We start from the raw sequence: 25,127 nt of genomic DNA, 5'->3' as shown, positions 1-25,127 counted from the left end.
CTCTCTACTTCGACCATCATCAGTTATTTTGCTCCCCAAATAGCAAAACTCCTTTACTAATTTAAGTGTCTCATTTCCTAATCTAATACCCTCAGCATCACCCGACTTAACTCGACTACATTCCATTATCCTTGTTTTGCTTTTGTTGATGTTCATCTTATACCCTCCTTTCAAGACACTGTCCATTCCGTTCAACTGCTCTTCCAAGTCCTTTGCTGTGTCTGACAGAATTACAATGTCATCGGCAAACCTCAAAGTTTTTATCTCTTCTCCGTGGATTTTAATGCCTACTCCGAACTTTTTTTTTTCCTTTACTGCTTGCTCAATATACAGATTGAATAGCATCAGGGAGAGGCTACAACCCTGTCTCACTCCCTTCCCAACCGCTGCTTCACTTTCATGCCCCTCGACTCTTATAACTGCCGTCTGGTTTCTGTACAAATTGTAAATAGCCTTTCGCTCCCTGTATATTACCCCTGCCACCTTCAGAATTTGAAAGAGAGTATTCCAGTCAACATTGTCAAAAGCTTTATCTAAGTCTACAAATGCTAGAAACGTAGGTTTGCCTTTCCTGAATCTTTCTTCTAAGATAAGTCGTAGGGTCAGTATTGCCTCACGTGTTCCAACATTTCTACGGAATCCAAACTGATCTTCCCCGAGGTCGGCTTCTACCAGTTTTTCCATTCGTCTGTAAAGAATTTGCTTTAGTATTTTGCAGCTGTGACTTATTAAACTGATAGTTCGGTAATTTTCACATTTGTCAACACCTGCTTTCTTTGGGATTGGAATTATTATATTCTTCTTGAAGTCTGAGGGAATTTCGCCTGTCCCGTACATCTTGCTCACCAGATGGTAGAGTTTTGTCAGGACTGGCTCTCCTAAGGCTGTCAGTAGTTTTAATGGAATGTTGTCTATCCCGAGGCCTTGTTTCGACTTAGGTCTTTCAGTGCTCTGTCAAACTCTTCACGCAGTATCATATCTCCCATTTCATCTTCATCTACATCCTCTTCCATTTCCATAATATTGTCCACAAGAACATCGCCCCTGTATAGACCCTCTATATATTCCTTCCAACTTTCTGCTTTCCCTTCTTTGCTTAGAACTGGGTTTTCATCTGCGCTCTTGATATGGGGAGAACAACAGTGGGAATGGGAACCTGAAGAAGGGGCGACTTGACAGGGTCAGCATAGAAACAGTAAACTGCATCATGAAACAGGAAAACAATGTCACCAAAATGGAAGCACCTAGCATCAGCATACAGAAAAGGCCAATTGGCCACTAAAGGGCTCAACAGGAAGAGCTTGTGTAGGTAGGGCTTGCAGTGAAATTTTCATGAAGGCACAACCCAAGGCTTGGAAGAACCCAGATTAGCAGTGGTTGCACAAAATGAAGGCTCCAAGGTGCCACTGTGGGGCACTGGCTGCACAATGCCGAGGGACCCAGGAGAGGCAAGGAGAGCTGAGTGCAGCTTGTACCAAAGGAGCATCACCCACACCTGAAAACTAAGAGGCTTGGTAGAGTGGCAGCAGCAACAGTGGTGTTCGCCTGCATGTACTGCAGGAGAAGGGAAGGAAGGCACCACTCTGGGTGAGATGGTCGCAGACAAGAACTCTTGTCACGCCAGGACAGAGGAACAATTGGTGGTCAGCGGAGCAATGGGGAGAACAACATTGGGAATGGGAACCTGAAGAAGGGACGACTTGACAGGGTCAGCATAGAAACGGTAAACAAAAGACACTCGCAAATTTAACATGGTAGTACATTGTCAGAGGATCTAGAAGTTGACCCTAAGTTTGAGAATCGAAAATAACGCATTGCTAGTTACAGTAGAACCTGAGCTTACATAGAAGTGTGACAATCACACTAAGTAACCATTGAAAACAATGCAGGCTAACATCAATTAAGGTAACTGATATTGTAACAAACGCACAAAGGTACAGCCCAAACAACATAGAGAAAGAGAGAAAAAATGTTAAGAAATTGATTCAAGAAATCACGTCTACTTGTGATGCCAACTTAACAATCAAAATGATACACAAGTTGAACTCAACTGCTAAGCCCTTCTCAGGTACACAGTTGGACATGCTCATTGTATGGTATAACAATACTTATCAGGTACGCAGTTGGACACAGTAAGTATGAAGAAGCTGCTCCAATGTGATGAAATATTACACACATAAACAAATTAGAATAAATGGAGCGACAGTGTTCCAGCAAGATGCACTACTACACACGAGAGAAGCAGCATCATTGCCATTTTTTCTGTCCATTACCAAGAATTGCAACAGACAGCAATAAATGCACAATTAGCAATAACAACTGTTTGTTACTTAACCGTGAACAGAAAGCAATATAGTTCCTGGAGATGAAGATCCGTACTACCTGATACATGTGCGGGAGCAATCCCTGACGTTGCCTGGAACGTGCTTACCATGACAAAGTCCATGAAAGCTATAGTGGGTGATGAGCAGTAGGTGCTGAGGACAAGTGGTGACCAAATCCTGTGAGCTCTGGAATTGTGGGTGGTGAGCACACAGGTACAAAGAAGCAGTGCCTTCGGGAGCAGCTGATGGAAATTCAGGAAGTATCAATGGTGTGGAGCCCGGAGCATAATTGGCCACCGAGTGGTCAAGCGGCAACCTTGATACCTGTCATTTGCACCAGGTGCAGTGTCACATGGACATATGACCTCATGGAAGCGAGATGGTGTGTGTGACACACACACACACACACACACACACACACACACACACACACACACATATACACATGTGCATGTGCGGACGGCCATGGAAGGAATTATAAAATTAATATAACATACATCGCAGTATACATAAAAAGAGAATAATAATAATAACAACAATAATCTTTATTTGTCCATTTTAACTTTACAGCCTTGCACATCATCATTTTTTGTACATATACAACAGTCAGATTGCGCCATACATATAATGAACATATACAACAAGTAGTGCATTATATAAAGGGATATTCAATAGTTAAAGAGACAAATTGATGTAGAAATGAAATATTTGTGGGAGGTTAACATCAACGGGATGAGCTGAGAATTGCTCAGTTCTTGGAAAAAGGCATGGGTCACACCTGTCTACAAGAAGGGCAGTAGAAGTGATCCACAAAACTACCGTTCAATGTCCTTGACATCAATTTGTTGTAGAATCTTAGAACTTACTCTGAGCTCAAACATAAAGAGGTATTTTGAACATAATGACCTCCTCAGTGCCAACCAGCAGGGATTTCGAAAACTTCGATCATGTGAAACCCAATTCACTCTTTTCTCATATGACGTACTGAATGCTGTGGATCAAGACAACCAGGTAGATGCAATATTTCTTGATTTCCGAAAAGCATTTGACTCAGTACCGCACCTATGCTTATTGTCGAAAGTATGATCATATGGGGTATCAAGTGAAATTTGTGACTAGACTGAGGACTTTTTGGTAGGGAGAACAGAGTATGTTATTTTGGGTGGAGAGTCATCATCAGATGTAGAAGTAACTTTGGGTGTGCCCCAGGGAACTGTGTTGGGACCCTTGCTGTTCATATTGTATATTAATGACCTTGCGGATAATATTAATAGTAAAATCAGGCTTTTTGCAGATAATGCAGTTATCTATAATGAATTGCTGCCTGAAAGAAGCTGCATAAGTATTCAGTCAGATCTTGATAAGATTTGAACACGATGTAGAGATTGCCAAATTGCTGTGAATGTTCAGAAATGTAAAATTTTGCACATAACAAAATGAAAAAAAATGTGTTTCCCTATGACTATAATATCAAGAGTCACCGATGCAATCAGTCAACTCATACAAATACCTGGGTGCAACACTTCGTAGTGCTGTGAAATGGAATTACAGCATATGGTCAATCGTGGGTAAAGCAGCTGGTAGACTTCAGTTTATTGGTAGAATACTGGGGAGGTGCAATCTGTCTGCAAAGGAGATCGCTTAAAAATCACTCGTGCAAACAGTTCTAGAGTATTGCTCAAATGTGTGGGATCCATACCAAATAGGACTAACAGGGAATATATACAGAGAATGGCAGCACAAATGGTCACAGGTTTGTTTAATCTGTGGGTGTGTGTCACAGAGATACTGAAGGAACTGAAATGGAAGACTCTTGAAGATAGACGTAAACTATCCCAAGAAAGTCAATTAACAAAGTTTCAAGAACCAGCTTTAAATGATTACTCCGGGGCTATTCTACAACACCCTATGTATCCCTCACATAGGTATCGTGAGGATAAAATTAGAATAATTACTGAATTCACAGAGGCATTCAAATAATCATTCTTCCCATGCTCCATGTATGAATGGAATAGGTAGAAACACTTGTAACTGGCAGAGTGGGATGTACCCTCTGCCATGCACCTCACGATGGTTTGTAGAGTATAGATGTAGATGTAGAAGTTTCTACATTAGTTGAACAATGTTCAATTTTTTTTTTTTCTAAAGGTGAAAAACCAGCTAAAATCTTTTCTTGTATGATTTTACATTGTAGTGTAAGTGGCATGAATAGTGAAAGTGGCGTGAATTGCAGAAATTTTTATAAATGGGTAGAACAATCCAAAAATGGTAAAACCTCAATGATTGACAAGAATTGTCTTGGTCGGTCAGTTGAAGTGTCAATTCCTTCACTTGAAACCTGCATGAACAACATTACTCATGAAGACCAACATGTCGCAATTGAACATGTAGCAAAAACAGTTGCAGTAAGTGTTGGCATAGTTCATAACATATCAGTAACAAGCTCAAGTACAGCAAAACGTGTAAGATGAATCCCAAAAGAGTTAATGCAACAATGCAAGAAAAGACGACTCAGAGTATGTACAGATTTCAAAGAATGCTGTGTGAGGGAGGGTTACCGCTTTCAAAACTAGATTTTAATGTCTGTTGAAAATTGGGGTCACCATCTTGAACCCGTGTGCAAAAGGCAAAGCATGGAACGGAAGCACACCATATCACCAGTCTGAAAGAAATTCAGAAGGCAAGAATCATTAGGAAATGTCATGTTTGACCACCTTTTGGGATACCCAAGGTATTATCTTATTTGATTATTTGGAAGGTCAGCAGACAATAAACAATGCCTACTAATCAGACATACTGCTGAACAAAATAAAGCCAGCAGTGAGGCAAATACTTTATGGATCTCAAAGAAAAGTTGTGATGTTGCTATATGACAATGTTTACCCCCATAGGACCCAGCTGACCCAAATAAATAAATAAATAATAAACAAAAAAAACCTTGGGAGATACTACCTCATCCTCCCTATAGTCTAGGTTTGGCCCTTTCACATTTTTATTTGTTTGGTCCACTCAAGGAGGCGAACAACAAGGGGGTTGTGTGAAAGTGTCTCAGACAATAAGACAAAGACTTCTTTGCATCAGGTATAAAAAAATGCTTCATCTTTGGTATAAGTGTATTAATATTCGTTGGGGTTTGTATTGAGAAGAAGTAAAGTTTCACTTTGTAAAAACACACTTTTTTTTCTGCATCAATTTGGCTATTTAATTACCGAGTGCCCCTCATAATATTATGTAAACATTTACCACCACTAATATACTGCTGTATATATAAGTAGAACTATTGATTAATCTGTGAGTATAAACATCTCTCAGTTAATAACTGTTTCAATTTGTCCGTGAAAAGATAGCTGTGAAGTCACTTTATATTATTTGGTAACCTACTACAGAACTTTTTATTTTATTTATTTATTGTATGGCAATACAGACACATAAGAAACAAACAGAGAAATCACTAATATAACAAACGTTAATAATTGCAAACCAACATTACTAATATAACAAAGTTTACGGGTTATAAACAAACATCAAGTCTATTAATATAATCTATCGACTCTGGAGTTGCGAGCAGGAAGTCGTCGGGGCTCCCATTATAGGCTCTTCTGGAACACTCTTCAACAATGTGGCTGATGGTCTGACTTTCTCTGCAGTCACACTGAGGGGATGGTATTTTACCCCATTTATACAGGGAGTAAGCACATCTGCCATGACGAGTTCTAATCCTGTTTAGAGTGGACCACGTTTTGCGTGGTTGGTCAAAACCAGGTGGCTTTTGTGTGACACAAGGCATGTTATGATTTTGCCATGCGTTCCATTTTTCAGACCATGCGTTTGTGATACTGAAACCTTCTTGTACACAGTTCCTTGCTGTTCTTGTTGGCGGGTTCCTATATCGAAACCTGTTAGTGTTTGCAGCCTCAGTGTCTTGGTGGATTGGCAGGCTTCGATTTCCCATGCTGTTTTTGTATTCACGTACAAGGGTGTCAGTACGTCGCAGGTGTGGTGGTGAGATGTGGCTTAATATTGAGAGCCATTGCGTTGGAGTGGGTTTAATTACTCCAGAAATCATCCTTAGAGTGTTATGCAACTGGACATCCACCTTTTTTACATGTGGGCTGTTTAGCCAAATTGGAGCACAGTATTCGGCAGCTGAGAATACAATTGCTAAAGCAGAGGTGCGGAGAATGGAGGCCGTTGCTCCCCACGTGGTACCACAGAGCTTTTGAATAATGTTGTTTCTTGTCTTTAATTTTTCGGCAGTCTTTGTTAGGTGCTCTTTAAAAGATAGTGTTCTGTCCAGCGTCATGCCCAAGTACTTAGGAGTTTTATTATGCCTGAGAACGGTGTTTTCAAATCGAATGTTGAGTTCCTTTCCAGCGAGTTTGTTGTTGAGATGGAAGCAACTAACCTCTGTTTTTGAAGCATTTGGTTGAAGTCTCCACTTACGGAAATGTTCACCCATTATCTTCAGGTCTTTCGTTAGGATATCCTCAGATGCTTCAATTGTGCTACATCTTGTAGCGAGGGCCCAATCGTCAGCATACCCGAACTTTCTTGATTGTGTTTCCAGCAGATCTGCAATATAGAGGCTAAACAGCAGTGGTGCAAGCACTGATCCTTGTGGTAAGCCATTCTTTAGTTTTTTGATGGAGCTGTAGTCAGTGTCCAAACTTATTTGGAACACCCTATCATTGAGCATGCTGTCTATTAAGCGTGCTATAGATTTGCAAGGAATTACTCGAAGAATTTTGTACATGATGCCTTCTCTCCACACAGTGTCGTAAGCTGCTGAGAGGTCAATAAAGGCGACTGATGTTTTCAATTTTCTCTGGAATCGCGCCTCATTGTAAGTAGTGAGTGACAACAACTAGTCAGTACATCTTCTGCCTGGCCGAAAGCCTGCCTGTTCAACTGGGATCGACCTGAACAATTCTGGGCTAATTCTGTTATATATAAGCCTCTCTAGTAATTTGTAAATTAAAGACAGCAGGGCAATTGGTCTGTAGCTTTTTGGGTTGTCAGCTGGCTTCCCAGGCTTTAGAATAGCTGTTACCTTAGATCGTTTGAGTTTTTGTGGGATATTGCCAGTTTGCATTGTGTTTGTGAAAAATTGAGCCAGCCATACTTTTGTATACTTGCCACAGTTTATTATAAATTCAGGGTGAATGTTGTCGAAACCTGGTGCCTTTGTTGGTTTGACATCTTTCAGAGCTTTTTCTATGTCTTCGCTAGAGAAAGGGCGAGAGTGTTCAGTTTCTGTGGTTTCATGTTTTAAGATTTTGAGTTCTCACTTCACTTGGATTGTATGAGTTTTATCTTTTGGTGTCCTAGACGTGTTAGCTAGATGTGCAGCTATGGCATTTGGTCTTACAGCTGCTTTTTGTCGTTGTGCTAGTGGGCTGCTACCTAGTTTTCTCAGCAGTGACCATGCTTGCCTGCTAGATGTTTGGAAATTGAGGCTTTCTACAGTTTCCGTCCACTTTTGTCTTCTGGCCCAAGCTATGAAGCAGTTCATCCGCTATTTACTGATCTCCGGATTCAAGAAAGCTCTGGTATAGTTCTTCGCTGGTTTGGGACCATCCAGGGATGTATTCTTTGCGGTACCCTCTTGGTATGTGCTTCTTAGCTGTGCTTATCATGGCACCAACAAATCTTGGTAATTTTTGCTAGTAGGTGGTATCCATCCCAAACATTTGTCGAGATCTGTGGAGAACCCAGTCCAATTGGCTTTTTTAATATTCCATCATGGGCGAGGAATAGAGGTAATTAGGGGAATTTGAGTTCCTACCTCTACTATGATTGGACGGTGTTGACTGTGCGAAAGTTGGACAGAACTCTACGCGAGGCCATGAGAGGTTGGTCTCTGTTGTTGTACGAGATGAAACACAGGTCAGGGTTGTATTCCTGTCTCCAAGCAGCTGATCTAAACGTAAATCGATCCTTAGCATCGAATACTTGGTATAAGTATTTGTCTTTTCCCATTTTGCTAGTGCTTCTCCATTTGCATCATTGTCTTTATACTTCCACTGTTCATGATGACTATTGAAATCCCCAACATATGCAGCAGGATGTGGCTGAGTTTGAAGAACGTGGGCTGGCCAAGGTGTAGCAGGTGGCTTATAAATATTGGAGACAGTAATGCTTCCGATTTTTGTGACAACGTTGTGAATGTCTTCGTTGGTGGATGTAGAAATTAGGAAACCGTTTTCAATATCTTGTTTGACATATGTGGCTACTCCATAAGACCTATGATAGGTCGTTCCCAACAGTTCATAGCCTGGTATTTTGCCCCTTTTATTTAGTTGTTGTACTGTATCACATTGAGTTTCCTGTGTAGCAACCAAGTCAATGTTGTCATTTTTTAATAGTTTTGATAGAAACTGGCACTTAGTATAGCTTATGCCTTCTATGTTGATGTGACAAATTTGAACCACGGGTCCGAGTTTCCTGGTCAGAGGGACCTGAGAAGGACCGTTTGGTCTGTCTGGTGACATAACTCTTACTGAAAGTGTCTTATAGTCAGGAGATCCTCAGATTATCTGACTGCCAGTATGTGCTAGTTCATTTAGCGTTACCCAGGGTGCACGTGTAGTGTTACACTATGGACGCGAACTAGCTTTACACCCCGACTACAGAACTGTCTTCCAGCTTCAAGTGGCCAGTTAGCTGTAGCTCATTTATTACTCAGTATTCTATTATAATCACACCTGTTTTCTGTATTGTAATTATGACTGCCTCTTTTCAATATTCTTATTTCATCATTCTATTTTACAAACATTATGGCATTAAGGACATACAATGAATACACAGTCAGTAAATTATAATTTATAAAGTATTCCATTCCCTACATTGAATGACCTGCATAAGCAGAAATGTTTTAGGAAGTAGTAGTATTAGTAGTAGTAGTAGTAGTAGAAGAAGAAGAAGAAGAAGAAGAAGAAGATGATGTTGATGATTCCCAACAGGATTGGTCTTTGCTTGTGTTAGTAGTTATCCTAACTGCTTTCTTTAGAAGCTTGAATGTCCTGCCCATATAGACTATAGGTGCCACACCACAAATTTCAACCCCATTTTGCAAATTCATATGAATTAATCCGTAGTACACTCATTAAAGGACAGGAGGAGTTGTTACATTTGAGAGATGTTTTAGTAAGTAAATATTATTGGTTAAAAACAGTCTTGGTTGCAATTTTATTTTTTTTTAGTTTTCAACTATGCTTTTCGCCTATTTAGACATCTTCAGGTTGATCTACATAGAAAATAGAGACCAAATACATCTATTTAAGAGTCGCGATCGCGTTGTGCAGACTTGGATAACCTAAAAAACATGTATAAACAGATCAAATACTGAAAGAGCAAGTACCAAATTAAGGTACAGGCCAACAATTTTCAGCTGTTTTTGCCAATCTTCTTTTTTACTGCTGCTGATTCAAATGCCATCTCCATAGCCAGCTCCTCAACCCAATCGATGTTTTCACACTGAATGTTATTTCCAACATAAATACCTACACCACCACCCTTGTATATCTTTCTACAGTATGCACTCACAATATACAAACTGTTCACATACTTTACTGAAGTGTCTTGTTGTTCTTTGTATACATTTGGTCACATGTATGGTGTGCACATCTGCCATTAGATGGTGTCAGTAGCACTCTCAGCTCTTTTGCTAGTGATACTGTTGCCTAGTGGGAAATATGGATGATTGCGTGTATTTACATTAGTTCAAATAAAGCTTTGTAATGTTGCACCAACACCACTTTAATTCGCTTACACATAAAGACAAATACACACACACTGAAGGATATTGCAATAAGAACAAGCACATGAAATAGTGTGTTTCATAAATGTGCTGTTTAACAGTGAAATGTTCCTTAGTCACAGAAACATTAAGGTAGTTGAGGGCCTAGTGTGCTGACTTATATATCCTGTTTGCACATGGTGCAGCACCAGCTGTGCTGTCTGTGCCGAGTGAGGTGGCTTCTTTAGGCCGGCTGTGCAGATGTATGCTGTTAAATTATGTATGGTCACTGTATAGTGTTACAACAATTACAGAAGTCATTTTTCTTTGGATCAAAATTATAGTCACTTAAACAAATTTACCACAGTTTATACTAGTACTTTGTAGGGAACTCTTTGTTATTCAGCAGTGTTTGACATCTTGTACTCATTTAACTCATCAAATACAGGTATCTACACTTATTTTCAGGAACTGAATACTAATTTTTAATACACCCATCCAAAATTCTTCAGTACTTTCTGTTTTGAGCAGTCAGTGTATTTATTGGTACTGTTTTACAGATTTTCAGTTCCATTTAAATCTGGGCTTTGTTATGGCCACTCCTATTCTTTATTTGTCCCTATATTTTTCTCTTTTGTGTTCCCGTCAGCATGCTTATTACCTAACCTGACCCTGAATATTGCTTCTTTCTCTATCCCATCATTGTCTTTCCAAACCTCCACCTGTCCCATTCATCCCTCTCACCACTCTACACTTTCTTCTGTTTTCTCACCATACGTCCTATCAGATACCACTGCTCCTCTTACATGGGCTTACTTCTCACCGTTAAATATACAACTGGGAGAATACCATGAGGGATTTATGACAGTACATGTCCACCCCCTTAGCTGAGCGGTCAGCACATCTATCTGCCATGCAGTAGGTGTGGGTTCAGTTACCAGTTGGGTTCAAACCTGAGTTTAGCCAATCTGGCTTAGGTATTCCGTGATTTAGGGAAATCACTTCAGGCAAATGCCAGGATGGTTCCTGTGAAAGGGCACAGGTGTCTACTTTCCCAATCCTTCTCTAATCTAATGGGACAGATGACCTCGCTGTTTGATCCCCTCCCCCCCCCCCCTCCCCCCAAATCAGCCAGCCAACCAACCAACTGTCTGGGTTGGAGATTTTCTCCATGGGGACTGAGTGTTGTGTTACCATCATTTCATCATCATTGACATGTAACTCGCCCAATGTGACATCAACTGAAAAGACTTACAGCTTGGCGACCAAACTTCCCCAGGTGGGGCTCTTAGCCATGAATGGCACACCATCATTTCATTTCAGGACACATACGTTGAACCTGCCGTACTTAATTAAATAATTTATGCGTAAAGGGACAACTCACTAAATAGTAAATGTGTTCCGTCATCAACGGGCACACAAGCTAAACTGAAAACTCTCATGCAGGCAGAATTGTGTATTTAGCCGGTGTGTTTATGTAAACCTTTCATGATAATCCTCAGTTTTATATCTAGTTCCATCTCTTCTCTTGTGTAAAGTATTTTCATTATAATGTTAAATATTGTGTTGCTTTATTTTAGTTTATTAGTACATTGTACATGTAATTGTTTTTTATTTGTGTCTGTATTTTGCTATTTATTTTCCTTAGCTTCATTGTACTGCTCTGTGCTATTTTTGACCTCAGTAACAGATCAGGTGTTAGTCACTAAAAAATCTTCATTACAGGTAGCATTAAAAAAGTTGTGGGATCTAAGTAGAAAGCATAATTTCTCAAAAGTATTGCAGAAATACCAAGTGATGCAGAGTTGTCTTGAAGTAAGTCTGTCTCAAGCTAATGCTGTCAAGAATGTGCATAAATTAGTGAATGATTTCTGGTTTGGGGTGTTCCATCCAGTTCAGCACTACACTTTTGAGGTAATAAGTATTTCCATTCTAATACGTAACTGATCATTTAAATACTGATTTGTAGTACCAAGTCAGTGAATTGATGCCATGCTATTAGATTATAAAAAGAGAAAAAATTAAGAATACATTGAGAAGATTATCCATAGTTGCATTAAATGTAATTTGTAGAAACTAAATAAGCTGAGGTAGCTCTTGGAGCAGTTCATATTGTAAATAAATGCCCATCGTATCTATATGTTTTGTCAAATGCAGATTTTTAGGTATATTTTTACAGGTTAATATTTACAGGTTAATATTTACAGGTTAAAATGTACTTTTTTAAAACTAATGTATGAACATGACAAAATTCAAAAAATGTATGGAAACATTATGTTCTAACATCATCTGAAGCTTTTCTTGATCCAGCCTTACAATACGGAAAATCGGGCAGTCTACAAAGAAGATTGTTTATAATGGACCTGTGTGGTTCATCCTGGAATACGGCTCTATTGTGGGTGACAGATACCATGCAGCAGATATTCATGATATCAAAAGGAGAGTAGCACAAATGATCACCCACAGAGGTGTTTAAGCACTCTTTCAACATTACAGATGTGAATGAAACAGAAAGAAACACTAACATGTGGTTCAGTGGTAGATAACCTCTGCCATGCACTCCACAGTGATTTGCAGATTATGGATGTAGATGAGATGGAGATGTGTTACTCTCCATATACAGCCTTTGCATAAAGACAGTCAGGGGATTTTTACCTATGAACTGTCCTTTGGCAGCAGTTGGAAGAAATTTTGTTTACAGAACAATTGAATACTGCAAAATAGAGTCATTTGACAAGCTAAAACATCGTATTAAATCTGTGAGTTGGAAATAAAAACCAGTAGTTATCAAAAAGAATCATGCAACTTAAAAAAATCATAATTATAATGTTATTTGAGATATGTGCGTGAACAACGTACTGTTGGAAAGAGCAGACACTCGAATTTTACATGGTTCTCACTAGGTAGCAGCTGTGTGCACCCACATCCGTTCTAGTAAAAATGGTGTCAGGACAACAGAAAGCGTTTTGTGTTCTAAGTTTTGTGCAGTGCGGCTCAGTAACAACTGTTCAGTGTGACTTTTGTACTAGGTATGGAATGAATATGCCTACAGCACAGAGCATTAGACAATGGCATGAACCGAGATGACAGGGTGTTTGTGTTGTCATCATTTCATCATCATTCATGCAGGTGGCAAGATTGGACTGAGCAAAGGTTGGAAATTTGTACAGGCACTGATAAATACGCTGTTGAGCACCCCCATGATCCAAACATCATCATCAATAGCATGAACAGCTCCGAGAAACAGGTTGTTTGTGTAAAGGCAATTTCGTGCTTGGAAAGATGGAGGAGGACAGTATTTAGTGACGAGGCAACATTCCATTTGAATGGAAAGATGAACTGTCATGATGTGAAAATATGGGGTACGGAACAACCACATGAAGTTGTATAACATGAGAGGGACTCTCCAAAATTTAATGTTTTTTTTGCAATTTCACAGGAAAAGGTGCATGGTACATTTTTGTTTGGTGAGAACACTGTTAAAGGAAGCACATATTTCGATATGCTTGAGAACTTTCTTTTCCCACAGTTGGAGGCTGATTCAAATGACTTCCTTTACCAACAGGATGGAAACACGGGAATTTTTAAATCAAATAATTACTGAATGATGGATAGGCCCCAGTGGACCACATGAGTCAGTCTTACATTACTGGCCTCCAAGCTCATTGGACCTGACTGTATGTGATTATTTCTTGTGGGGGTTTATAAAAGACTTTGTTTGTGCACCTCTGTTACCAACAACAATGAATGAACTGAGACATTGCATAACAGCGGCAGTGGAAGCTGCTAATCAAGACCTGCTCACAACAGTGTGGGAACTACTTGAATACCGCATTGACATGTGTCGTGCATCTCAAGGGGGACCACATCGAACACATATGAACAGGTATTAAAAAAAGCTTTTTGAGTTTCCAGTTCATCAAGAAACAAAATTCATTGTGTATGTTTATTAATTTCAGAAATATAGATGTTCCAAATTAGATGATTCTTTTTGATGCACTCTGTACAAGATCAGTTGAAAAAAAAAATTGTGGTATAAGTTGGGTGCATAATGTGTGGCACTTTTTGTGGAAAGTAGAACTACTTGTGATCAACTGTAGTTGATAAAAATATTTAAAATTCCTTTCATCTCAACAACTAGTAAATTAAATTAAATTAAATTTTTATTAAGACAGGCAAATATGATGAAGTTCAATAATATGGTGTTTCAGCACAGTTACGGCAACATAAAGCTACAGGAAGCATAAATGAGTCCATCTACTATTAAGTTATTGAATGGGGAAGACTCATAAGGGTATGGTGAAATAACAAGTTGGATTATGAATATCAGTGTGTCATATGTTAGTATTGTTCTCATTTGCCAGTGCAGTATGTCTTTGAGGTGGGGTTATCTTTCAGACAAATTGGAAATATTCATTAGCAAAACCATATTACAAAATAAGGGAAACTGATAATGTAAACATCAATGAGAAATACAATTTATTCTTTCGTGTGTGAGGGGCCACTTACATATCCAAATAGCAAATTGAAAAAATGGACTTCTTCTTTGGTTTAAGAAAGTCATTATATTTTGTAGACCATTCCCTAATTTTACATCAGTGGGAACATTCTGGAATTTTGGGAAAAAGCTCACCAACCTTTTGTACCTAACATACAGGAAACAGAATGTCTTAATTCAGAAAACAGAGACCAAATTTGAAACTAATTAAATTTCTATTTAGTCTGTGGCTGCACTGCGTTATCAAAAGACTCATACTCAAACCGTTTTGAATTTTCTTGGATCTTTGCAAAAATACTCAGTTCTTAAACTTTATTAACTATTGTAACAAATTTTCTTGAAATTAGTAGTCTTACTTACTCTAAGTTTTCTGGAGATTGTGCAGTAATGGCAAGTAATTTATGATTTTCTCATCTACATACTTGAGTCTCTGTGATGTCTCTGCTGTATAGGTGTGAACCCTGGGTTCCCACAAAGAGGAATAAAAAGTGAAATATAGGCAGCTGAAATGAGATTTCTATTAACAGTGAAAGATTGCATACACCAAGGCAGGATTAGGAATGAACAAATTACAGAAAAACTGAATGTTGCAGGGATAAACAAAACAACAGAAATACAGAAACAGGTGGAAAGAGCATGTGAGCAGAATACTAGAAGAAAGACTGATGAAACAGCTGCTGAGATTCAGGCCAAACGGAGGAAGGAATCCTGATAGACCCAAAATGAGATAGGATGAACAATAATCTTTGAAGAGGAATAGGCAATTAGCCTGATCCCTTGAACTGAAGGAAAAGGAGATGGTGTTGGTGATGGTAATGAGTTACATGAACTGCCACATGCACATGAATTTACATGCCTCATGGTTAAGATGCAGTTTCAGTTACCATATTTTGAGTAAATCCCAAAATAGAATGGGTGTACAAAATGTTGACCTGGGTGATGTAGAAACAGTAAAAAGCGTCAAGATAATCACTTATCATTGAGGCTTTGGTGAGGTGTTCTGAATTTGTATTGAATGAAGTGGGTGAGGGGAACAAAGGGGAGGAGAGGGATTGATTGAGGATTAGGGGATGTAGGGTGGGACAAGAAAGGAACTGAATAGGAGTGTGTCACTCATAAGCCCATCTTACAAATACATAGGCAGTGGAAGTCAAGTCTCATACATGATGAAATAGAATGTGTGGGTTAAGGCGGTTGTTGCTAGGGGAAAACAGAGAAAGAATAGTATGGGTGTAGATCAATAGACTGATTGATCAAACTGAAGTGAGGCAATGGAGAGCTGTTTTCAGTGATGGTGAGGGGGGGGGGGGGGAGGGGTAGTATGGGAACAGTGATAGAGGAGGGAGTGGAATAGGGGCTATCAGAAATTGAGGCCATGGAACTGTGCAATTAAAAAGGGCAGTGTATGAATAATTCCCAACAGTGGAATTCAGAGTAGCTTGTATTGACGGGGAGTTTGGATGGCATGACTTGTGAAGCAACCATTTTGTGCTCAGTGGCATGTTTGCTTTTGCTTGGTCAAAGTTTGGCAATGGCGGTTCACGTCGGTAGATAGCTGCTTAGTAATCATGCCCACATAAAATTGCAGTAGAGATGATTTATGTGATACGCCTGCTTTCAAAAATGTTCTTGCCTCTGACAGAATAGGACAGACATATGACTGGACTGGAATAAGGTGTGCTAGATGCATGCATGGGGTAGGTCTTGAATCAGTGGTTTTCACCCGGATATAACACATACTACAAAATGTTGGGAGTAGCATAGTGAACTGTGTACTGGATTGGGACCCAAACTCAGAACCTTGCTTTTCAAAGGGAATTTTCTTACTGGTTGAGATACCCGGGCATGACTTAGAATCCACCCTCTTAGCTTCACTCACACCAGTGCCCCTCTCCTGCTTTCCAAATTTTACAGGAGCTTTCCTGCATATCTTACTAGGCTAGCACTCCTTGAAGAAAGGACATTTCAAAGAAATGACTTAGCCAGACCCTAGAAAATTATTTTCAGAACAAATCTTTCACCTATAAAGGAATGTGCACTGTATTGAAATTTCTTGGCAAAGTAAAACTGTGTACCATACTGAGGTTCGAACCCAGAACCTTGCTTTTTGGAGACAAGCTATCCATTACTGTACAATAGCCTTTCTTTCAGGAGTGCTGGTGCATTATTATTACATTTATTATTATTATTATTATTTCTTTTCTTTCTCAGACATTATGTCTGGTTAAAAATGGAAAGTGACACGGATCTTGATCAAGCGTGACTTTCTTTTAACTGTACGGTATATGTTACATTGCATTTAGGAACTTTCGGATGATTGAACAAGTATCAATAATTACAGATTTCTGTAGTTGTATATATAAGTTTGGATGTAGCTGTATTGCGTTGATGTACTGGTGGATATTGTGTGGTATGACTCCTGTAGTTGATAGTATAATCGGTATAATGTCAACTTTATCCTGATGCCACATGTCCTTGTCTTCCTCAGCCAGTTGGATGTATTTTTCAATTTTTTCTCCTGTTTTCTTCTGTATATTTGTTGTATTGGGTATGGATATTTCGATTAGTTGTGTTAATTTCTTCTTTTTATTGGTGAGTATGATGTCAGGTTTGTTATGTGGTGTTGTTTTATCTGTTATAATGGTTCTGTTCCAGTATAATTTGTATTCATCATTCTCCAGTACATTTTATGGTGCATACTTGTATGTGGGAACGTTTTGTTTTATTAGTTTATGTTGTATGGCAAGTTGTTGATGTATTATTTTTGCTACATTGTCATGTCTTCTGGGGTATTCTGAATTTGCTAGTATTGTACATCCGCTTGTGATGTGATCTACTGTTTCTATTTGTTGTTTACAAAGTCTGCATTTATCTGTTGTGGTATTGGGATCTTTAATAATATGCTTGCTGTAATATCTGGTGTTTATTGTTTGATCCTGTATTGCAATCATGAATCCTTCCGTCTCACTGTATATATTGCCTTTTCTTAGCCATGTGTTGGATGCGTCTTGATCTATGTGTGGCTATGTTAGATGATACGGGTGCTTGCCATGTAGTGTTTTCTTTTTCCAATTTACTTTCTTCGTATATGTTGATGTTATGTGATCTAAAGGGTTGTAGAGGTGGTTATGAAATTGTAGTGGTGTAGCCGATGTATTTATATGAGTGATTGCTTTGTGTATTTTGCTAGTTTCTGCTCATTCTATAAAGAATTTTCTTAAATTGTCTACCTGTCCATAATGTAGGTTTTTTATATCGATAAATCCCCTTCCTCCTTCCTTTCTGCTTAATGTGAATCTTTCTGTTGCTGAATGTATGTGATGTATTCTATATTTGTGGCATTGTGATCGTGTAAGTGTATTGAGTGCTTCTAGGTCTGTGTTACTCCGTTTCACTACTCCAAATGAGTAGGTCAATATTGGTATAGTATAAGTATTTATAGCTTTTGTCTTGTTTCTTGCTGTCAATTCTGTTTTCAATATTTTTGTTAGTCTTTGTCTATATTTTTCTTTTAGTTCTTCTTTAATATTTGTATTATCTATTCCTATTTTTTGTCTGTATCCTAGATATTTATAGACATCTGTTTTTTCCATCGCTTCTATGCAGTCGCTGTGGTTATCCAATATGTAATCTTCTTGTTTAGTGTGTTTTCCCTTGACTATGCTATTTTTCTTACATTTGTCTGTTCCAAAAGCCATATTTATATCATTGCTGAATACTTCTGTTATCTTTAGTAATTGGTTGAGTTGTTGATTTGTTGCTGCCAGTAGTTTTAGATCATCCATGTATAGCAAATGTGTGATTTTGTGTTGGTATGTTCCAGTAATATTGTATCCATAATTTGTATTATTTAGCATGTTGGATAGTGGGTTCAGAGCAAGGCAGAACCAGAAAGGACTTAATGAGTCTCCTTGGTATATTCCACACTTAATCTGTTTTGGCTGTGATGTGATAGTATTTGAATTTGTTTGGATATTAAGTGCGGTTTTCCAATTTTTCATTACTATATTTAGGAACTGTATCAATTTAGGATCTACTTTGTATACTGCCAATATTTGTAGTAACCATGAGTGGGGTAAACTATCAAAAGCTTTTTGGTAATCAATGTATGTGTAGTGTAGTGACCTTTGTTTAGTTTTAGCTTGGTATGTCACCTCTGCATCTATTATCAGTTGCTCTTTACATCCTCGTGCTCCTTTGCAAAAGCCTTTTTGTTCTTCATTTATAATTTTGTTCTGTGTTGCATGTGTCATTAATTTCTGCGTAATGACTGAAGTTAATATTTTGCATATTGTTGATAGGCATGTTATGGGGCGATATTTAGCTGGGTTTGCTGTGTCTGCTTGATCTTTAGGTTTCAGATAAGTTGTTCCATGTGTGAGTGTATCAGGGACTGTGTATGGGTCTGCAATTTAATTGTTAAATAATTTAGTTAGGTGTGAATGTGTTGATGTGAATTTCTTTAGCCAGAAATTTGCTATTTTATCTCTTCCAGGGGCTCTCCAATTGTGAGTAGAATTAATTGCTTGGGTGACTTCATGTTGCAAAATTATCACTTCAGGCATTTGTGGTATCATCTTGTATGTGTCTGTTTCTGCTTGTATCCACCGTGCATGCCTGTTATGTTGTACCGGGTTTGACCATATGTTGCTCCAGAAGTGTTCCATGTCTGTTATGTTTGGTGGATTGTCTATTTTAATGTGTGTGTTATCTATTGTCTGGTAAAATTTCTTTTGATTTGTGTTGAATTTTTGGTTTTGTTTCCTTCTATTTTCACTTTTTTTGTATCTTCTTAGTCGTTTGGTCAATGCTTGTAATTTCTGCTTCTTTTCATCTAACTACTCTGTCACTTCTTGTTGTGAGATTTTACCTAACCTTTTTCGTTTTTTGTCTGATATTTCATTTCTTATAAATTGTGTTAGCTGTCCGATGTCTTTTCTCAGTTTTTCTATTCTGATCTGTAGCCTGTGTTGCCATGCTGGTTTTGTGGGTTTCTTCTGTGTGTTGGTTGGTTCTGATCTCTGCCTAGTGTGTATATTTAGTGTCGTGAGTGCTCCTACATAAACCAGTAGTTGTAACTCTTCCATAGTTGTATTTTCATTTATTTTGTTATGTATGATTGTGTTGATAGTTGTTATTGTTGTTTCGACTTGTGGGTTATTTGGTGGTCTATGCAAGAATGGTCTAATGTCTGTATTTGTGTCTTTGTATTCTATATATGTCAGCTGAAATTTTTCTTCTATATCTAACATGTGTGTCACTTCGTGTTCTATTTGTGCTTGTTCTGGTGGCTGTCTTAAGATTTCGTTTACCTCTGTTTAATTGATGCATGTTGTTCTTTGTTTGTTTGCTCTGGGATGTTTGAGTCCATTACTGTATTTTCTTCTTCTTCTGATTGCGCATTATTTTGTTCTAGTATTTGTTGTACTTGTTTGATGTTTTCTAATTCTGACTGGGGTATCCTGTTATTTTTGATTATTACACGGATCTGATCAGCTAGCCGTTGTTCTGTTAAAAATTTTAATTCTGGGTATCTGGTAATAAATGTTGTGTACACTTGTGATCTGTATCCAGTTGTGTTTGTTCCTAAGTTTGTTGCTTGGTAATAACAGAACATGAGGTGTCGGTTAACTTCATCTGACCATCTCATCCTCTGTCTTTGTTTTCCTTCTAGAGTGGTTGCAGGAAGCATATCCTGCAAAACACCTCTATTTGGATTCAAATCATTTTCCGTGTGGCTAGCAGTGTCGTTACCATTGTGGATGGGCATAGGGTTCAAGCGTCGTCCCCGACCATGACAGCGCTTGTCCGAGGCTTCTTTAGTTCTGTCCTGAACCAACTAATCACACTAAAAGGGGGGTTAACCCTATTAGTGGTTTGTTCTTTTTGTCGCCTTTTACGAGTGGCAGAACATACCGGAGGCCTATTCTTTTCCCGGGCCTTATTATTATTATTATTATTATTTCAATCATGTTCTGTAGATCCCAATAAGGAGAATCTTCAGGGATGTTGAACGAGCCAAGAGAATTATATATTAACAGAAGTTAAGAACTTACCGGAACTTAATCTGTACGCTGTAGTAACAATATGCTGCTTAAAAATCTTCAGGGCATGTGGTATTCATCTGAAATGAATAAAAATCAGCTAACGCCAACAAACACAAATTCCAAGATGAAGTTCAATGAAATTTCAAAAGTTTTCACAATAAAAACCAGTTTTAGACAAGGGGGTGGATTGTCCCCACTGCTCTTCGGTGTAGCTGTCAGTTACATCACGAAGATTTGGCAAAAGGAAAACCCACCTAAAATCAACATTGAAGCAGAACCGACAATAAGAACAAACTGCATGGTAATTGCAGATGATTTAGCTCTTTTAGTTCTTGACATGGAAGAAATTCCCATCCATGTGACCAATCTCCAAAAAGTCACCTTAAAAATTTAATTACAATTATCCTTTGAGAGAACTGAAATAATGCTCATGAAACCCTGTGCATAAACAAATCTTCATAAATAGTCAGACAGTTAACATAGTTCAGCAGTTTGAATATGTTGGAGAAATCATCAATCACAACTTACATGAAACAGAAACTTTTAATAAATAGAATGAACAAAATGAAGCAGCTCAGTTTTTAATCTGGTCAACATATAACACAAAATTGTCAGTAGACACTAAGATCCAGTACCATAAAACTGTAATTTTACGCTTATCAAAATAAAGCTGCTGAACTGGAAACTGATCAGCTGCTCAAAACTGAAAGAAGAATCACCAGAACTTGCATAAATAAAAAATACCAGATCAATACCAGACCGAAGGAGTCTGGAGAATCCTCCTCAATGAACGGTCTGTTGAGAGATTGTCCCAGCCACCAGCACAATGAAGAAGAAAAGAATTTCTCATTTCTTGCACATTTCGTGAATGCAAGGAAACAGGATTTTACCACTTGTGATGAGAAATTTTAGAAAGAAGATAGGAGGACAGTGGATATGAGAAATTCGACAAGATCTTAAAGCAGTTGGACTAAAAACCACAAATTTTCAGCAGAAATCAGACACATAAAGGCTATAGAGATTTCAGATTAATTGAGAAATTTAAGATTGGAAAGAATAAAATGGTAGAGGGCAGATTGCAAAAACCAACCACTGCATTAAAAAGAAGAAGAAGATAACTGAATATAGAATACGGAACAACTGAAGTGATCCATAGCAGCCAATAAAGCTAATAATAATTCCTAATACTATTTCCATAATGAAGCTAGTAAATTAAAAAAAAAAAAAAAAGCCACTACTTTGAAAGGAAAGTCCTCTTTTATGTTCAGTGACTTCAGTGTGTGCTCTGCTGGTTGCTTAATAAGGAGCACCTCTGAATGTCTTTGTATGGCGTACATAACTCTAATTTGAACTCCAGACCAGTTCAGTTGAAACTGATTTATATTAATAGTGACAAAAAAATTACATAGTAAATGTTCAGGAAGGAAGGAAGTCAGATTTCTAAGATCCTTAAAGAGACGTTTGCATGATTGCATATTTTTCTCCTTTATATTATTCTTACCACTTGCTCCAGGTGAGTGAAAGCTTAATTTACTTTAGGTGCATTGTCATAGCAGAGAACACCAGAAGATAACAGAGTGAAACAATGCAAAATAAGTCAACCTGATCTTTAAGCCAACAGAGATACTTGTAGAACAAAGTTTGCTAAGCTCATTTATTTACACTGCTTTGGTATGCAATGATTAGCATTTCAGCACACCCACACAAAGGTAGAAGCTGTGACATGTATGTCCTGTATATAAGGAAAGATTACACAATGGGTTTCTCATTCAGAATGCACATTTGAATGTTGGTTGTTTTTGAGTCCAACAAGATAGACAAAGGTGAATTTTGTAAAGTAAGAGAGAGGTACTGACCGAAGTGAAGCCATGAAGATGGATCATGAGTCACACTAATGTAGTCAGTTGTTAAGAGCAATAACCACTAATGGTTCGATTACCAGTCTTGACATAAAATATTAATCTGCCAAGAAGTTTCAAAATAGTGCACACACCACTGAAGAATAAAAGATTGGTTGTGGGAGGGTATTTCTCATTTCAGAGTGTGGCAGAGGATATGATTAATCTCTTCCAGTATAGGGTGGTATTTTGTAATAACACGTGGGGAAGGGGGGGGGGGGGGGGATGCTGCTTCGCAGCTGGTTGGTGGGGTTTGCTTGAGTATTAGGAGTCTAAGAACTATATTCACATTTGTGAATATGGTGAAATTTCAGCTGTGCTGTTTAGTGGTGAAAAAGAAATTCCATGCATGCCTGAAGGAACAGGCACTGCTGCGATTGTCAGCTGTATGAAATATTCTCATTTTCATGAATAAATAGTGCAATTGGAGTTTCACCATATTCACAAATGCACATGTAATTCTTATACTTCATACAGTTCCATAGTAGGGCCTGTTCTTTCAGCCATTGCAGAGCACATCGAACCATCACAGGCAGTGCAATATAGAATTAGGAGTATACGTGCCTAAGGCAAGTAACATCTGTTTGTGTGATAAGTTGAAGGTGTAGTGTCCATCCGTGAAGCCCTTCAGGAATTTCTTCTCACTGCAGATGCACCATCCATAGATAGTGAGACTTATAGGAGAGTTATGGAGGTGATGACACTGTTGATGGTTGATAAGTTTTATGTGGACAGAGGGTTTTATGGCCCCATGTGAAAGATAGAGGCCAACATTCGGAAAAGCGGCATGCCGAGCTGAAGAAGAGCAGGTGAAATTGATAGGGTGAAAGTGTTAATGCTATGGAAGAATGTATCATCAGTTTACTTGAGCCAAGTAAGATATTTATGGTTTGGGGGGGGGGGGGGGTGTCCAAGATGAGCCAGGAAAAGTTGCCTTATGGAGTGCCATGTGGGTGCCTTTGGCCATGGCCATGACATGAATTTGTTTGTATATCACATCTTGATGGAGGACTAATTGCTGGTCACGTGCAAGCCACGAGATAGTATGTTTGGAGTTGCAGGATGTTGGAAGATGTAGATTGTCAGGAAATTTCATGCCCATTCTGATTCTGCACCAGCACTACAGGGCTTTTTCAGGGAGAAGGGAATTAGTATCCCCACCAGCAGATATTCAGGTGGATACAGATGAGCCAGCATGGGTATCACAGCAGAATAGTGCAGAACCTATCGAGGAGGGTGTTCGCAAAGCATTGCATGAAAAGTGCCACTGACCCAAGTGTTGACCAGCCAGTGACAATAGGCCTGGCGTGGCAGTTCTTATGCGGTCACCAGTAATTTTGGACCTGACTTTCATCTTGCACTGTGGTCTGTGTTCTTAGTGTATTTTGTTGCTCATGCTGGTTGAATTGTTTGCTCTGTGGTCATCTCTATGCAGTGTTTGGTCTGTCTGCTTCTCCTTGGATTGACTCACATGTCAAGTTTTGTTCTCTCTTCTCAGGTCCAACTCACCATCAGCTAGTACAGTAATATTTTGTGTCGACAGTGGATGCCTGTGCAGATACAAAAATCCCAATTGAAACAATGGACAGCAAGAGACCAAACAGTAGTCACTCTTTTTGAAACTGAACACACAAACATCAATGGAAAATAAAAAGATACAAAATTGTATGAAGGAAAGCATATTTATTTCACTTAAGAAATTAAGAATGGAGAAATAGACAGTGGTAAAGTTGTAAAGCACCCAAAGCAAGCAAATCAAAATATTTCCATTTTCCATTTAAAATACCTAAACAATAACAAGGCTCATATTTGATCCACTGAGTGGTAGACAAGCACTCCCTTTATTACCTTCCCACCATCCCTGTTGGGCACTTAGCTCATCCTTGCTGACACTAACTCTCTGTCGCATTATACGCTAATATCTTTGAAGTCTATGGTCTTGCCTTGTAGGGCCGGTGCAGAACCAGAAAAGGCATGAAATTTCCTGACAGTCTGTCAACTACTGAAAGAGACAATAATGATGCAACTGGCTCCAGAGCCAGCAGAGTGGTGGAAGATTGCAGAGGCTATAGTAATGGTTGGTCTGCTGACATGGATGAGGAAAAGAAGGGCACTGTTTTAAAGTCCATGGGTTCTGCATTGGTAGTTGCAAGACCTGTCCCTGTGACATCCTATTCCTCAATTAGAAATAGGATGGCGGAAGGTGTGGTGAAGGCAGCAGCATGCTGCCGCAATTGGGGGCCTCCCACCGGAACAAGACTGCAGGGAGATTGTGGTGCCAAGGGCCCTACAAGTCGTGGACACAATTGATTGGAATGCTGGGTCAGTTGCTCCAAACCGACATCCACCACAAACAAATCCTCATCCTTGTTGCCCACCATAACACTCGGCAGCTACCCCTGCTGCCACCTGAAAGACTGGGGCCAAACTGTACCCCTTGAGAAGAATGCGGCACATTCTGTGATGGTCTGGGGAATGCAACTCAAGAGTACAACAGAACCGAAAGAAACCATGGATCCAAAAGAAACCACAGCTGGCAACCACACAAACATTCCACTTGATTGCACTCGTTAACCACCATCACCTGGTATGTGGGAAGAAAACTAGGTAGCACATTGTTGC

General features: G+C 38.9%; 1 protein-coding gene across 1 annotated transcript in view; it reads left to right on the top strand.

The window, feature by feature from the left end:
• Positions 1–25,127, top strand: part of LOC124802479 (probable methyltransferase TARBP1) — a 123,282-nt gene that overhangs the window by 40,504 nt on the left and 57,651 nt on the right. The window contains exon 7 of the mRNA XM_047263287.1: positions 11,788–11,976. Coding sequence (XP_047119243.1) covers positions 11,788–11,976 — 189 coding nt within the window. The remainder of the gene's footprint in view (positions 1–11,787; positions 11,977–25,127) is intronic.

This window comes from Schistocerca piceifrons, chromosome 6 (assembly GCF_021461385.2).
Source record: "Schistocerca piceifrons isolate TAMUIC-IGC-003096 chromosome 6, iqSchPice1.1, whole genome shotgun sequence".
Lineage (NCBI taxonomy): Eukaryota > Metazoa > Arthropoda > Insecta > Orthoptera > Acrididae > Schistocerca > Schistocerca piceifrons.
This window is presented reverse-complemented; position numbering and strand designations above follow the sequence as displayed.